Genomic DNA, 16,735 nt, shown 5'->3' on the forward strand with positions numbered 1-16,735 from the left:
TTTCCTATTAGGATTAAGTGAACTTGTGTATTCACACGCTGTGCATCCAGTACTCAAGTGAACATTCACTTGTATATTGTGTTCATAGAGAGGCTGGCACCCTCTGACTGGCTGGCACGCATACGAGCGAACCTTTGATTCTTTGTATGATTGCACATATTAGGTGTGAGCTAACTCCATTCATTAAGTCCATTCTTAGACATTGCAAGTGCAGTGAAGCCATACTGAGTACATGGACTGGGAGTTTGTCATTGCGAACTCCACCGCTCCATTATGGCTTTTCAGAATGCTAAAAAGTTTGGTATCAATAGCACTCAGAGGGCTTCTTAGAGATGACCCCTGAAAATCGACCAACTCCCTAGTGTACAGCTGACTGGTCTGCACCGGCCTGCCACAGTCAGACATGTATCCGACCCCCTGATTTGGGAGCCCTTCTGCTCTCGTGGGTTAGGAGCAAAGCCTGCTTGGGGTGGAGGTACATCTCACCTACTCCCAAGCAGGAACAGCATTCAGGGCGGTGAGCCTCAAACACTTCCTACCCTTTGCAAAGCTAGCCAGGGCATTTCCAGCTTGACACAAAGGGTGTAGTAACCCTAGAGATAAGTAGCCAACTGGCTACGGCCTACCAGTGCTAGCAACGACCCTAAATTCAGTATTCATGGGCACCCCTGAACCTTGATCTTCAGATTCCTGGGACCTAAGAAGAAGGACGAAGACGAGGCCATGCAGCAAAGCCTGAAGAGGACTACTGACTTGGCCTCAACCCTACTGGCCTGTCTCCAGCTTTAAAGACTCTGCGAGAAGAAGACGCCTGATCTGCAGCCAGCGACTTCCAAAAACCTGAGGACTGCCTGCACTTCAAAAAAGACCATATCTCCCAAAGACAGCGGCCCTATCCACAAGAAACAAACTTCAAGGATTCCGGATCCAGCTGGAATTGCGACTCCTGCCCACTCTGCACCCAAAGCCCACGGCCCGAGTCTGAGTGCCCAACCTGTCCAGTTAAGTCTCCCTAGTGATCCTGACCTCGAAACCATCAGTGACTGACCTCTCCTGGACTCCAAGAAGGCGCCTGCAGCCTCACCTCGAAGGGTCCACCTGACCGTGACCGGCTCCGGTAAAGACATTTCGACATCCAAAGACACCCCTGCATCTTCAGCCCCCCGACTTTGGGGAGCCCAGCTGACAGTGCCCAGACGTCCACCAACATTGAATATGCTACTTACCAGTATGCATCTGTTCTTGGCATGTAGGGCTGCTGACATTCATATCTGTGCATAGATCGCCGCCTAGTGTTGGGTCCGGATGTTTGCACGTTGTTGTCCTGGAAGAGTCTTCGAAGTATCCTTGGATAGGTGACTCCTCCCCTGGACTACAGTGCGCATGGGCATCCTCTCCATCCTCAGATTGTTTTTCGCCATTGTGGCAGTGATGGAGTAGATACAGAAAGTGATGACCATGCTTGTAGTAATTCTGAGAGCTGCAGCTGCGACAGGCGCCGGGGAGGAGGGAGGGCGATATGAATGTCAGCAGCCCTACATGCCAAGAACAGATGCATACTGGTAAGTAGCATATTCAGTTCGAGGCATGTGGGCTGCTGAATTCATATCTGTGCATAGAATACATAGCAGTGCCCTCTATTAGCGGCGGCTACCCGTGCCAGCTGCAGCGGTCTGAAAAAGTGTCTTGAGAACAGCCTGTCCTACAGCTGCCTGCTGTTTTGACTGCACATCTACGCAATAGTGTTTTGTAAATGTGTGTGTAGTGGACCATGTGGCTGCTCTGCATATATCATGCAGGGGAATATTTCCCAGGAAGGCCATGGAAGCCCCCAACTTACGTGTTGAGTGGGCTCGTGGTGGAATAGTTAATGTGCGTTTTGCCTTTTGATAACAGATTTGAATACACTTAACTATCCATCTGGCTATCCCTGCTTTGGAGATGGCGTTACCTTTGTGGTGTGGGGCAAAGGCAACGAACAGTTGTTTTGTCTTCCTGAAGGGTTTAGTCCTGTCGATGTAGTACATGAGGGCCCTCCGCACATCTAGTGTATGTAGTGCCCTTTCTGCAACAGTTTGTGGGTTTTGGAAGAAAACGGGCAGTTCAATTGTCTGATTCATGTGGAACTGCGATATTACTTTGGGCATGAATTTGGGGTTGGTACGTAGTACGACCCTGTTGGCGTGAACCTGTATAAATGGCTCTTGAACGGTTAGTGCCTGGAGTTCACTAACTCTCCTTAGGGAAGTGATCGCCACGAGGAAGGCCACTTTCCAGGTAAGGAATTGAATCTCGCATGAGTGTAGAGGTTCAAAGGGTGGACCCATCAGGCGTGTGAGGACCAAGTTGAGGTTCCACATTGGAGCCGGTGGGTGGCGTGGTGGAATGACTCGTTTGAGTCCCTCCAAGAATGCTTTGATGGCAGGCACTCTGAATAGAGAGAGGTGCTGCCTGGTTTGCAGATAGGCTGATATTGCAGTCAAATGGACACGTATAGAGGTGTACGCCAGATTGCATCGGTATAGGTGTAATAGGTAACAAATGATGTTGTGGATGGATGCGTCCAGCGGGTTAATGTCATTATTACTGCAATAAATGACGAACCTTTTCCATTTGGCTGCATAGCAAGCTCTGGTAGTGGGTCTCCTGGCCTCCTTGATGATGTCCATACAGTCAGGTGGCAGGTTGAGATAGCCAAACTCTAGGACTTCAGGAGCCAGATCGCTAGGTTCAGCTGTTGCGGATCTGGGTGTTGAACCTCTCCATGGTTCTGCGTCAAATGCGCGGGTTTGATCCGCAGCCTTTGATGCGGCACCACGGAAAGTTCGAGGAAGGTGGTGTACCACGGCTGGCGTACCCACGTGGGAGCAACTAGGACGAGTGTCAGGGAGTGTTGTCGGAGTTTGCGAGCCACCAGCGGTATCAACGGCGCTGGGGGAAAAGCGTACGCAAATCTGCCGGACCAGTTCATCCATATCGCATTGCCCTGCGACTGCGGATGTGGGAATCTGGCGGCGAAGCTTTGGCATTTTGCGTTTTCGCTTGTCGCGAATAGGTCTATCTCCGGATGACCCCACTGCTGGAAGTACGGTTGGAGTACTGATGGGTGTAACTCCCACTCGTGCATCTGGTGGCTGTGTCTGCTGAGCAGATCCGCCATCTGGTTGTCTTTGCCCGGGAGGTGTTCCGCCATGAGGAACATGTTCCTTTGAATGGCCCACTTCCACATGCTCTGAGCCAGATGAGACAACTGTGGAGAGTGTGTTCCTCCCTGTTTCTGTATGTAGTACATTGCGGTCATGTTGTCCGTCCGGATCAACACGACCTTGTTGCATAGATGTACTTTGAATGCCTTCAGGGCTAGGAAGATTGCCATCAGTTCCAGAAGGTTGATGTGCATCTTCTTTTGTTGCGTTGTCCATAGTCCCTGCACTGTGAAGTGGAGTACATGAGCTCCCCATCCCTGGAGAGACGCGTCCGCTGTCAGTACTATCTGTGGGACAGGCTCTTGGAACGGTCGGCCCTTGCAAAGGTTTCGTGGATTCCACCAATGCAGAGAGTTGTATGCCCGACCGCTCACCAACACTAGGTCTTTCAACTGTCCTTGAGCCTGATTCCACTGACGTGCTAGGCACTCCTGAAGCGGGCGCATATGTAATCTCGCGTGTGGGACTATGAAGATGCAGGAGGCCATCATGCCTATCAACTGCATAAACACTCGCGCTGGAAGTGAGTGATTGGGTTTGAACTTGGAGATCAGCAGTTGTATGCTGTTGATCCTCACTAAATTTGGCTGAGCTGTGGCCGCCAGAGTGTCTATAGTCGCACCTAGGTACTGTTGTACGTGTGCGGGCTGGAGATGGGACTTTGGGTAATTTAGTGAGAATCCCAGACTGTGAAGAAGGTGAATGGTGCGTGACATGTGGCTTGCACATTGCTGGGCTGACTTTGCTTGAACGAGCCAGTCGTCCAGGTAGGGGTAGACGTGTATATGCTGCCTCCGTAGATGGGCTGCCACCGTAGCTAGGCACTTCGTGAAAACCCTGGGCGCCGTTGTCACGCCGAAGGGAAGGACTTTGAACTGATAGTGCTGCCCCTGAACAGTGAACCTGAGGTATTTTTTGTGTGAGGGGTGGATGGGTATGTGAAAGTACGCATCCTTGAGGTCCAGTGTGGCTAGGAAGTCTCCCTGCTTGAGAAGCGGAAGGACTTGCTGTAGAGTGAGCATGTGAAAGTGTTCTGAAAGAATGTACTGGTTCAGGGGTCTCAGGTCTAATATAGGTCTGAGCGACCCGTCCTTTTTTGGAATTAAGAAGTAAAGGGAGTACACCCCCGTACCCTGCTCGTGGATGGGTACGACCTCTATAGCGCCTTTTAGAAGCATACTTTGCACCTCTTGCTGTAAGAGCGTTAAGTGCTCTGAGGACATAGGACGGTTTCTTGGTGGTATTGTGGGTGGAGTGGATTTTAACTCCAGACAGTAACCGTATTTTATAATATCTTTGACCCACCTGTCTGTGGTGATGGAGTTCCACGTTGACAGGAACCTTTGTAGCCTTCCCCCGACAGGTGTTATGTGGTCGGGAGGAAGGGAGAGGGCGTCACTGCTTGTTCTTGGGGGAGGACCTGGTGTTGCCGTAGCCACGTCCTCTGCCCTTTGTACTGGAGCCACGATATCCACCTCGGGTGTTTTTATCGTAGGTGGTCTGTGTATTGCCCTTGGTATATGTTTGTTGGGACCCCTGTCCTCTACCTGCCCCCTTGTTTCCGGGGCGACGAAAGGAGCCGCTCCGAAAGGACTGAGTTTGGAGGGCGCCCATGGACTTTGCAGTGTCCGTGTCCTTTTTTATCTTTTCCAGGGTGGTGTCAACCTCTGGGCCGAATAAATAGTCTGGGTTGATGGGCTGGTTCAGTATGTTGTTTTGTACCTCAGGCTTGAATCCTGAGATTCGTAGCCAGGCATGTCGGCGCAGCATGACGCTTGTGTTAATGGCCCTGGCAGCTGTGTCTGCAGCATCTAGTGCACACTTGATGGAAGCGTTTGTGAGTAGCTGTCCCTCTCTGATAAGAATTTCTGCACCTTCTTTGAACTGGTCAGGGAGATGTTGGAGTAGTTGCTCCATTGTGTCATAGTGCGCCCTATCGTATCGAGCGAGGAGCGCTTGAGTGTTGGCTATGCGCCAGATGTTGGCAGCTTGGGCGGCAATTCGCTTGCCAGAGGTCTCCAGCACCTTGGACTCTTTGTCCGGGGGAGGAGCGTCACCTGTCGTTTGCGAGTGTGCCCTCTTGCGAGCATTCGCCACGACGATGGAGTCGAGTGGTAATTGTCCCTTGATGTAAGTAGGATCCCCAGGTGCTGATCTGTATTTTTTATCAATCCTGGGGTTTATCACACGCGCCCTGGTGGGTTCCTTGAAAATGTCCTTAGCAGGTTTGAGGACCCCCTTCAGCATTGGCAGAGTTTTCACATGTCTTTCTGAGGATGCAAAGGTGTCCATGAGAAAGTCATCCTCGATGGTATCTGAGTGAAGCTGTACCCCATGGTTATTAGCGGCACGTTCAATAAGTGCGTTGAACGCCGCAGTATCCTCCGTGGGAGATGTTTTTGCCCCATAGAGTTGTGGGTCCTGTGTATCGAGAGGTGCACTGGGGTCTGCAGGGTCGCCCCAAGTTTGATCAGGGTCTTGCTGGTCATCAGGGTCTGTGTCTACATGGTAGGGTGCTTGGTCCCCCATGTAGTCCTCCAAAGCATCCGTGTCGGAGCGTGAGGGGGAGAACCGGTGTGGATCCTGGTAGGGTGAATGGAAGGGTTCGTAAAGGAGAGGTTCTGACTCTAAAGGCAACTTCCTCTTTAGTGGGATCCTGAAAGGGTCCAGTGGCGGCTCCGAAGTTATCCTTCGGTCGTGGAGAATCATCCTGCCAGTGTCGGCGTCGATGACGCGCGCCGGAGACGTCTCAGCGGGTGTGACCGTAGTTTGGGTGACCCGTGTCCTGAGTTGGAACATCTTCGGGATCGTTGACGGAGGCAAGCCGAAGGTAATGTTGGCTGGCCCCGTAGAGGGTGCTGGAGCTCCCATCGGCCCGGAACCCGACGGGTCTTTGAGTGTCGCCGAGGTTTTGTTGCTTTGCGTCGCACCAGGCCGCACGTGGGGCGTCGTTGAGGCTTTGGCACCGGGCAGGGCCGTAGAGCCGGGCGTGGATTTTTTCGGTGCCGGCGGGTCTTCGAGTCGAGGTGTGGAGAGCACCACCGACGTCTTCGACACGTGAGGCTTCGGCGTCGGCGAGGGAGCGACGCGTGGCGAAGCAGGCGGTATTGCCCTCGGTGTCGTTGGCGTCGGTAGCCGAGTAGGTGTCTCGGTGCCGATGGCCTTTTTCCGTTTGTCGACCCCGATGTCGCCCGATTCCAGTTCGGCACCGAAGTCCCTCTTGGTGCGGTCGGTGCCGACGCGTTGCGCTGGCGTCGAAGGCGTGGAAGGCCTCGATCCGACCAAGGCCACTTTCAGTTTCGGTTTCGTTTGAACCGGAGCAGCTTTTGGTTTCGGTTTTGTGGTAGGGAAACCAGCTGGCGTATGCAGCAATGGCTGCCGCCGAACGTCCGAGGCCGGGCCCGAGGGCGGGGCCGAGGAACTACGGGATGGTACTCGGGTAAGGCCCGAAGGCGATCCCTCGACCGGAGCCAAAGGCTGTGGCGCTGGTGTTTCCGTGGTGTGAACAGGTAGGCCTTGTTCATCATCGGAGCTACTCTCCTCGGCCCCTAAGGCCTCCTCGTCGTCTCCTACCTCGGTGTCGTCTTCACCTCTGTGGAAGAGCGACTCGTCGCCCTCGTCCGATCCGGGGTCGTGTTCGGAAACGGGACTGGAGGGTATGGTTTCTAATTCTTCGACGTCGTCCTCGTCGAAGATGTCCGTTGGGGCCGGTGCCGCGTGCCGCGCCTCGAGTCTCGCCGCTCTTCGGTTCCTCAGGGTCTTCTTAGAACGGAACCGGGCACAGGCCATGCATGTCGATTCGTCATGGTCCGGTGAAAGGCATTTGTTGCACACCGGATGGACGTCGATGTGTGGGTACTTCGCATTGCATACCGGACACCTTTTGAACGGCGTCCTGGATTCCATCGTCGAAGTAGTCGATGGACAGGTGAATGCGAAAGAAGTCGGTGCTGAAAAGTTAGTAAACTAACAAATTCTATCGAAACCCGATCGATAAACAGTACCGACGCGAACTAAAGGCCTTTTGGCCTCGACCAAATATTTTCCTAACTTGAGCTAAGATAGCACATCCGAACCCAATGGCGGAAAAAAACAATCTGAGGATGGAGAGGATGCCCATGCGCACTGTAGTCCAGGGGAGGAGTCACCTATCCAAGGATACTTCGAAGACTCTTCCAGGACAACAACGTGCAAACATCCGGACCCAACACTAGGCGGCGATCTATGCACAGATATGAATTCAGCAGCCCACATGCCTCGAACCTTTATTTACCTGCCGAGCAGTTGGTCACCTTCGTCCAGCCTCCTGGTCCGAGCCTGCAGCCTCTTTGTGAGACCAAGATTCCCTATTCACTTGCATTTTGCGTCAGCCGCTGATTTACACCCTGCACCTGGCCCCACCTGTGCCGCTGGTGGTGTACGCTAGGTGCTGCCTCATAGGCCCCCGTGCATACCTGAACCACCGGGCTTACCTAAACCCCCGGGCCTGTGCACGTCTTGTCGGTGCCCCCAGTCTCCATTGACTAACACAGGTCCCAGTGACACCTGCACCTGGCTGCCCCAGTGGCGCAGTACCTACCTTGATTTGACCCTTGCCCAGTGCTGGTCTAAAATGCTGAAGATTGGATCTGTAAGTCGGGCACTTACCCGTAAATATACATAATTGTTTTCCCTCCATAGGATTGCCTTGTGATTATAGCCATTTGCACCAAGTGTTTATCTTCTCCACTGCGAAGTATTGCTACTGTTGATTGACACAAAGTATATTCAGTAAATCTGTAAAGTACTCTTAATGCTTTTGCAGACACATTCCTACTGTACCTGCAAAGTATTGCTATTTTAAACTGGTACTTAGCTGCAACTAAGTTCTCTTGGTTCTAAAATAAAAGTAACAAAGTAATATTTTTATACAAAAGCATTGGTCTGGGATTCAGTCTATAAGTGTGTGTAATAATTTCTAGCCTGAGTGTGTTCAACAAATGCTTAACACACCCTCTGATAGGCCTAACTGCCTGACCACACTACCACCAAAGAGAGCTGTTAGTATTATCTATTTTCGCCTCTCGGTATCAACTGGACTCAGTGCACACTATACCTTACTTTGGTATAGTATATATAGAGCCAGCTTCCTACAGAAAAGCATTACATTGACATTGTATTCAAGTTTACATACATGCAAATCATTTAGCAAGCAGTGTGACTGCCAAATGTGTTGATTCGCACAGATTTTCCAACACGTATTGTCACATCCCAAGACGACTTTGAGGACCAGCCAATGTCGGACGCGGTTTCCCCTCGCTCCAGACAGCCAGTTATTACAGTGGACTTGTTGAAGTACAATGTCTTCAAACTTTGATCACTTCCCTAGGGTCAATAGTTACTTATTTCGGATATGCCCTTAAGGACTTACTTAGTCGCTAGCAACATTAATACTGATGATTGTATATGTGACTTGCTATTAAATGTGCTGAAAAGACATGTTGAAGATGGTTTCTGATAGATGTGTGTAACAATGGACACCACGCTAGTCAGTGAAAAGCACGCTAGTACGCTTGTGTATTTTCTTTTTTTACAATGAGCATATCACACACCTTGCCCACTGTAGATTTGTTAACATTTGACTGGTTTAACACGTTAATACCTATTTGTATCTTTTACGTTGAACATACTATACACCTCGTTCATTATCTTGACTGGTCTTGAAAGTCGATGTCTCTTATTGATTTATTTTAACCCTCTCCTCTAACTTGTAGCCATGTTTTTATTCTGGCTGAGGTCTTGTGAGTTGAGGTATAACACCCGACTGTTGCTGGTATGCTTATACATACATTACCAATACACTATTACTAAAAAGTGATTGATTTACTCTGACCATGGAAAAAGCTGCTGGGTGACAATGAGCACATTTGACATTGACACTGCTTGCTAGAAGATGCACATGTATGCAAACCTTAATACAATGTCATGCAAGTAATGCCTTTCAGTTTGTCTCTTGAATGTTGCTCTTGTTTTATAGGGGACGACAACGGTGAACTCAGCCACATTTTACCTGCATCCTGGCGAATTCCATACACTTCTTAGTAGGGTTCAACAATTGGCTGGAACATGTTGACCCCAATATCACGAACGGGTTGACGTTACATCCCCTGTTTCTTTTTAATACACCCCATGGCGACATACAATAAAGTTGTGATCCAGTCCACCTAGTGTATTTTTTTTAGCATTTTCATCTTCTCTGCTAACACTCACCCGCACCAAATAGTTCACACTGGTGTTTACCTCGCAAACCAAAAACAAAGGTGCTCCTCCCCATTTTGTGAAAAATAGCAGCCCACACCACTGAGCTTTAGTAAGTTGTGTTAGGAGGAACCCAACGACGAAACATGCCACCTGAGGGTGGATGTGGGTTTTAGCCCCAAAACCACAAGGTTTTCTAATCAAGAGACCTGCTTGGAGAAGTGTTCAAAGTGTTGGGTTTCTCTTGATAGACCCTATGCATTTATTTGGTGTACTCAGAAATTGTTGGGAGTCATACATCATGGATCTTTAAGTAGTCCCATGTGGACTACTATGTGATAGTATTGTCTATTATTGTGTCTCATTGTCATCCATGTTTAGGAAGCTCATTTGAAAACCTGTATGATGGCTTGAAAGAATACATTTAAAGCTATGGTAGATGCCGGTTTATTTTGGTGATGTTAGGTCCATTACAATGGAAGTGGTGGATTCACATATGGTCCTCTTGATTGTCCCTGGCACCTATGTTTAGGTGCTGCAAAGGGCACCTTGCCCCTCCCACCCACTACACAGCTATTGCCCCCAATAACAGTAACTCTCCCCACCTATAAGGTCACCAATCACAACCCTCAGCTTTGCAAGACAGCAACCCCCAGTAGAATATGTCCACTATGGTGGCTTCCCTCAAACTATCTGCACGGTGTGCAGACTTCTAGTATGGTCAAGATCAGTGTTAGAAAGCTCAGTACTCTAGCACTCTTTGTAGTAGCCAACTGGTACTACAGGCACAATAACTTTCTCTCCTTCTATGTCTGCAGTTAGCCCTGCAGGGCAGGCAACTGGCTAGCAGATTTATATGGCTTCTGAAATTTCATGATCGCCAACAATATTTAAATATATTAGCAGATGAAAATTAAAATTTTCATACAGAAACAGCATATTCTTTATTTTTGGTCTCATTCTTAAGAAAAGTTTCCCAGATTAGTGTAAGCAGAAGGACGAGATCAACATCAACACATCCTTCAAACTCTGTATGGAGCCACACCTAACAATATGTTCATTTCAAATGCTCACGGTTGTATCTTATACCATGTTACAGATTCAGTGTATGGTAGAGACCACTTTGTGAAGACCGTAACTGAGTTGCCAAAGCAGGTCATTTTCTGGGTCCTGAGTAGTGACTCTCAAATTGCAATTTATTTCCTGTTTGAATTCATTTATTCTTACCTCTCATCTGTAGCAAATAGCTGGGCCCCTCTTTCCTTGCACATAACATTCATCATCTCCTGCAGCCGGACATTACCTATGTGAACAAAGCACACTTTTACAGATGCAGAATGGTTACTAAACATTATTTTTTCTCAGGGGTATAAATAAAAAAAAAATCGGGTATCAAGCAGTGACCTTTCACGGATTTCACAGGGAAATCCATATTTGTGGAACACTGATCTGTAAAAAAGGATAAAGCTACCTTTTACACTGAAGTCCATAGTCTCTTTCCAAATATCCACTTTGAGTCCTCTGCCTCCAAGCAACAAAACCGGAAACTGCTTCAAAGGTGGTTAAATAAGAGCTTGGTGCACTAGCACCACAAGTGCATGCTTGTGTCATACAAAGCCTACACCAGTTTACTTAATTAAAAATGTAACCAATAAAAGAGTAGATTTGGGCTAAAGGGCTGTCTACTGGGAGGAAGATGCTTAAGGGATAGAGTTTACGGACTATATATAATGCAGGCCCCATTAATGTTACGATATCCCACTCTGAGTTTTGGGAAACTTAGACCAAGGCAAACACATTGTGCAGAACATCCTGCCTTAACTGAGCATTCTTCTTGGGGTAAGCTTTCAGAGTATAGTGCCACACAATGTATGGGGTAAACATATAGCTGCCTGGGACACGACTGACAGCTACGTGACTGGACAATACCTTTGACCCGGTAGCATCCCAGATGCTGGTAGTGACACGGCACCCTGTTTCATCGAAAACAATAGTAGTATATTCTTCTGGGGGAAGCAAATCTTGCCATATTGAAGCGGATGCAAGAATCAAAGCTGACAAGATTAGGATGGAGCTACAAGGATGACAGAAAATCCTGAGCTATCCTTGACCTTTTATGCTTAAACTTGTTTTATTCTTATTAATACACTGCATAAATTCACGTTATTTCTAAGTGTTAACAAAATTGTATAGGTTTGGTTTAAAAATTCAGCTATAGTTAGCATACAGTATAATACCCCATAACCCAACTCCCCCTACCGCAAGACCCCCACCCCCCACGCCTAATCTTCGAGTTCACTTCTAATAAACAAACCACCGATCCCTTTGTGGTTGAGAGTACTCTATAAGCAGTCGGGTCAGTTAATCTCAATATTCGTAAGTATCTAGGGCAAGCCAACTCAGTAAATTCCTGGGAAAGTAAATCTATAAATGTACTCCAGGTATCTCTAAATGTGTCTGTCTGCTGTTTAAGTATAACTGAGAGCCTCTCCACCCTAAACAGATGCCATAGACGGTGAATCCACTGCCGGAGCGTTGGGACTTGTCCGTTCCACAAAGTGCCAGGATCGATTGATGAGTAGCTCCCAATGCCAGCACTATCGTTGGGATTTTAGGGGGTAGGTGAGGGGGTTAGGGAGGCCCAGTACCACAAACAAGGGAAATCTGGGGAGTTGGATTGCGAAGCGTGTATCTATGTCTGAAAGGATTTCCTCCCCAAACCCATCCAAGCGGGTACACTCCCACAGAATGTGCACCAGGATCCCCAGCCCATCACACCCCCGCCAACATCTGTCATCCCTGGCCGGGTTCCTTTTCTTTACACAAACTGGGGTGAGGTACCAATATGTGGCCAGCTTTGTTGACATTTCCATACTAGCTACACTTGAGGAGGTATGTCTCGCTCTTTAGTATACGTTCCACCACTCTTTCTGGGAGAGTGATCTTCCCAGCTCTCTCTCCCAACCGAGCTGGGGGGGCGACTTAATCCCCATACCATCCCTCCTAGGTGCCCATAAATCTTTTTGGAGAAGCCAACTCTCGAAGCCAGTAAGATGTTGCTGTGCTTCCTCCCTCACCATTGGTTGAGTCACCCACAGTTGTATCTGTGTGTATCTAGAACGTTCACTTTCCGGGATCCCATAATCCTGTCTTAAATCCTGAAATGTCTTGAGCACCTCCTGGTCGAAGAAGTGCCCAATAGATCTGCATCCCATCATCTTCCATACTTCCTCTAGAAAAGCCGGGAGGGCAATCTTTGGGTTCTCTAAGGCTATCACATCACCAGCGTAGAGCGTTATCAAGTGCTCCTCCCCCCTAAATCGTATGCTCGTGATCTCCTCAGAGTCCCTAACTCTTTGTGCAAAGGGCTCCATATATAGATCAAACAGGAGGAGGAAGAGCGGGCACCCCTGCTGCGTTCCTCTACTTATCGGGAATCGTTTAGAGGTTATGCCGTTTACTCGGATTGACGCACTCAGGGAGTTGTAGATACTAAGGCTCCAGGAATAGAAGCGTTTCCCTATGCCAAAACGTTTCAGCACCTCAAATAGGTAAGGCCAATGCACTTGATCACACGCTTTTCCGGCATCTATAGAGAAAAGCATTGTCTCTTGTGGGAAGCGGGTGGCCTTATCTATCAGGTGCAGTATTCTCTCAGTATTGTCCGAGCATTGTCTATATTGTATAAATCCATCTTGGTCTGGCCAATTTAATCCTGTAAGCAGAGGCGCCAATCGAGCTGCCAGTATCCCTGTGAAGAGCTAAGCATCTACATTTAGGAGTGAAATTGGACGATACGATCTGCACTGTTGCTTATCCTTGTCCTGTTTCGATATGACTGTTATTGAAGCCTCCTTCATTGAGGGAGGAAGGGAGTCTGCTGACGAAATCGAGTTAAAGACCCTTGTGAGGAGGGCAACCAGCTTACCGCAAAGCAATTTATAAAACGCTGCCGGGAAGCAGTCTGGTCATGGAGCTTTATGCACTTGTAATCTAGATATGCAGATATGACTTCTATCCGGATCGGTTTCACTAAGCCTTTAGCTTGTGTTTCGGTTAGGCGCTCTACATGCGCCTCCTCTACATAACGCGCTATACCTTGTTCGGAGAGATCCTGCGTCGAGTACAACTCCTGGTAGAAGGCTCCGAACTGACCTGTTATGGCCTCATCTTCCTCTATAACCGCTCCGTTCGGTGCCCTCAGAGTCTCTACCACATTTGCCTGGCGCATCCCCCTAAGCTTATTCGCAAGCATCCTTTCACTTTTATTTCCTCACACATAAGAAGAATGTTTAAGTCTTAGGATCGAGTACTCTGCACTATCGAGGTCTAATCCTGCTAGCTGTTTTCTTGACACTTCTAGCTATCGCCAAACTCTTGGGGCCCCGGTTTGTGGTGTATTCGCTCCAGTTCCATGACTTGCTGATTGAGCTGTGCTCTCTTTTCCCACCTCAATTTATTATCGGCCGAGACTATTGAAATTATTTTTCCCTCAGGACAGCTTTCATGGTGCCCCATACCATGGGCAGAGGTACCTCAGCTGTGTCATTTAGCGCTAAATAGTCATATATCTCTTTCTCGAGCTGCTTGATCACCTCAGATCTATGGAGGAGAGTCTCTCGGAGGCACCACATGCAAGATATCTAAGCCTGGGCTGGGAGAGAGGTCAAGCAGTACCACAGAATGCTCAGATATTGATTGGGGTTCAATTTCGACCGACTGCAGAGCATGCTGTACCTCCCGTGAGCCCAGGAAGTAATCTAACTGGGCATAAGATTTGTGCGTGTGGGAATAAAATGTGTAGTCCCGTGTATTTGGGTGTGAAGCCCTCCAAAGATCTCTGAGACCCATTTCTTGTAGCCACCACACTTTCCCCGAACTAATTGCCCCGACTGCGCCCTGTTTGTGTCCTGAGCGATCCATGTCACTGTTAAAAACTATAAGTCTCCTCCTATGAGAACCCAGTGGTCCTGTGTCGATAACACCTCAGCTACTGCCCGTGTATAAAGGTTTCTTGGCCCTCGTTGGGGCATATATAGAGGCCAGTACTAGTGAGTGATGGCAGAGCTAGATCCGGTACCACAACAGATGGCCCTTTATCTCCGCTATCTTAGCCTCCATCTTCCCTCTAAACTTGTGAGAGAGCAATATTACCACTCCTTAAACCTTATGCGGCAAAGCAGAGAAGTACTGCTGGGGAAAGGCTTTAGATTTGAGTCTGTGTGAGTCCTTAGGCTGAAGAGGAGTCTCCTGTGGGAGGCATGTATCTGCTTGTGGGTGCTCCAAGTAGAATAAAACATCCTTCCTATTGACGGGATTGTTTAAGCCTTTAACATTAAGGGTCAGGATCTTCAAGCTAATCATGGGAAGAGTCATGCAGTAGAGCTAATGAGGGTGTGTGTCGGAGTGAGCTTTAAGAGAGGAGGGGAGAGGAGTTGGCCTAATAGCTAGGGCGGTCGACCTGGAATCTGGGTGTGAGAAGTTGGCCTGGCATATGCTGGTCACTAGTTATAGTGGCCACCTTGCACCAGTCCAATTCGACTCTTAAGGTGATAGGTTAAAGACAACCTTTAAAGAAAGCTATCCTAGTGGTAGCTGTGGAGAGCAGCCTTCAGGCTAAGTCTTGAAGGAGTGTTAAGCTTATTGTTTTACCATAGATAACCTCTTGAATGACCAAATGAAAGAGTAGTCCACACAGGTATATATATAAAATATATGTATTTATTCTAAACAGAATCCCACAAGTCTCTTTATGAGGCTAGAGGTAAAGTTACAATTCAAACAAGCATTTATAGATACAATAAATAGCACTGGAATCCCAGGGCCCCGGGGGGGACCAAACCATATATTAAAAAAGTGGTATAAGAACCACAACAATTCTACAGACAATGCCAAGGGCATTTAGGATCGCTGGCCCCTTAAGAATCCACCCCAAGTGATGAGGAAGGGGACCCACGGGAGGCGCGTGCAGTGGTAATAGCTGCTATCGGGATCTCTATTAAAGCCTATGGAGAATGTCACGGTTTGATTTTAAAAGATTAAAGACACTTCTAGCAGGAGTTCAAAGTTACAAACTTAGAGTTAAGCTTTTGAGGAGCCCACTACCACGAGAGTACCGAGGTACCACTGTTACCTGCCTCAGGGAAGCTGGGTGCATAGGTCGTTTTCGATGTCGGGTCGCTGGCTGATTTTCAATGGGAAAATGTACAAAACTGCTGCTAGCCAAAAGCGTTGATGATGTCGTGAAGAATGAAGTTGTAGATCTTGTAGAGGAGAACCTGAAAGCAGAGGGGACAGAGTCTGGGTTACAGCCTAGTGACCAGGGAGTTCAAGGAAAAGAGCCCTTCAATGTTGGGTGCTTCAAGTGGAAAAGGTGTAGCTTGGATCTGCAGCCACGGGCTCCGGGAGGCTTCTAGGAAGGCCAGCTTCTGGAGGGCGACTGTCCCACGAAGGATGAGGGTCGCTGCGGTGTTAGTGTCTGGATTGGATCCACTAAGCCTTGGCAACCGCAACCCACGCAAGATGAACAAATCAGCTACTGGTGCAGACCCACAAGGTCTGAGCGAGGTCTCCTTCGAGGAGACTGTAGAGCAGGCCTGGAGCAACCAGGGGAACTCTTAAAAGTAAAGATTGACCTCCGCTAGGGCCCACAAGTCGAGAGACAAGGTACCGCGGGAGGCAGCAATTTGGAGTGCGTAAAAGGGTGCCCACGGGCCACCGGAGTGAGCTAGGGCGCTGATCTTTGGCACAGTTGCTGCTGAGAGGTTGGCTCAATATTGGGCCAAAGCACAACTTCCCCACTGGTCAGGGTCGTGTGCTACGCATGAGGTGGCCGGTGTCCTGGGGTTTTGGGGATCTCGGCACCCACGCGGTCCACGGTGCTCAAACTTGCTGGGCACACTCACTGGCCTCTGGGATGCTAGGTAACCCACCTCAAGGTTGAGAGGAGTCGTCGATGTCCGAAGGAGCAGCGAAGTTCCAACCGGGTCACTTGCAGTGTTTCAGGTGCCTGCCAAGCAGGGGGGTAACTCCTTTACCCCAAGGGAGATTTCTTCAGTCAGCTGGGCAGCAGCTCGTCGAAGGTCAGGTCTGTGAAGTCCAAGATTAATCTGAGGCTCTGGGGACCCAGTATTCACCTTTATCCAAAGATTAGGGGAGTGTCCAGATCAGGGTCCACCAATGAGAGGTCAGGCAGGAAAGGGTGGCTACACCCTCTCCCCTTTGTGTGTTTCCCGCCTGGGCAGGGGACAGGATGCCCCTAAACCGGTTCCAGGCGGTGTATGCAGAATGTA

General features: G+C 48.9%; 1 protein-coding gene across 2 annotated transcripts in view; it reads right to left on the bottom strand.

Annotated features, from left to right (window-relative positions):
* OSGEP (O-sialoglycoprotein endopeptidase) overlaps nucleotides 1–16,735 on the bottom strand; it is an 871,251-nt gene that overhangs the window by 58,959 nt on the left and 795,557 nt on the right. For both annotated transcript variants that reach the window (XM_085611966.1, XM_085611965.1), the window contains one exon: nucleotides 10,671–10,746. In XM_085611966.1, the coding sequence (XP_085468092.1) occupies nucleotides 10,671–10,746 (76 nt within the window). The remainder of the gene's footprint in view (nucleotides 1–10,670; nucleotides 10,747–16,735) is intronic.

This window comes from Triturus cristatus, chromosome 6 (genome assembly GCF_964204655.1).
Source record: "Triturus cristatus chromosome 6, aTriCri1.1, whole genome shotgun sequence".
NCBI lineage: Eukaryota > Metazoa > Chordata > Amphibia > Caudata > Salamandridae > Triturus > Triturus cristatus.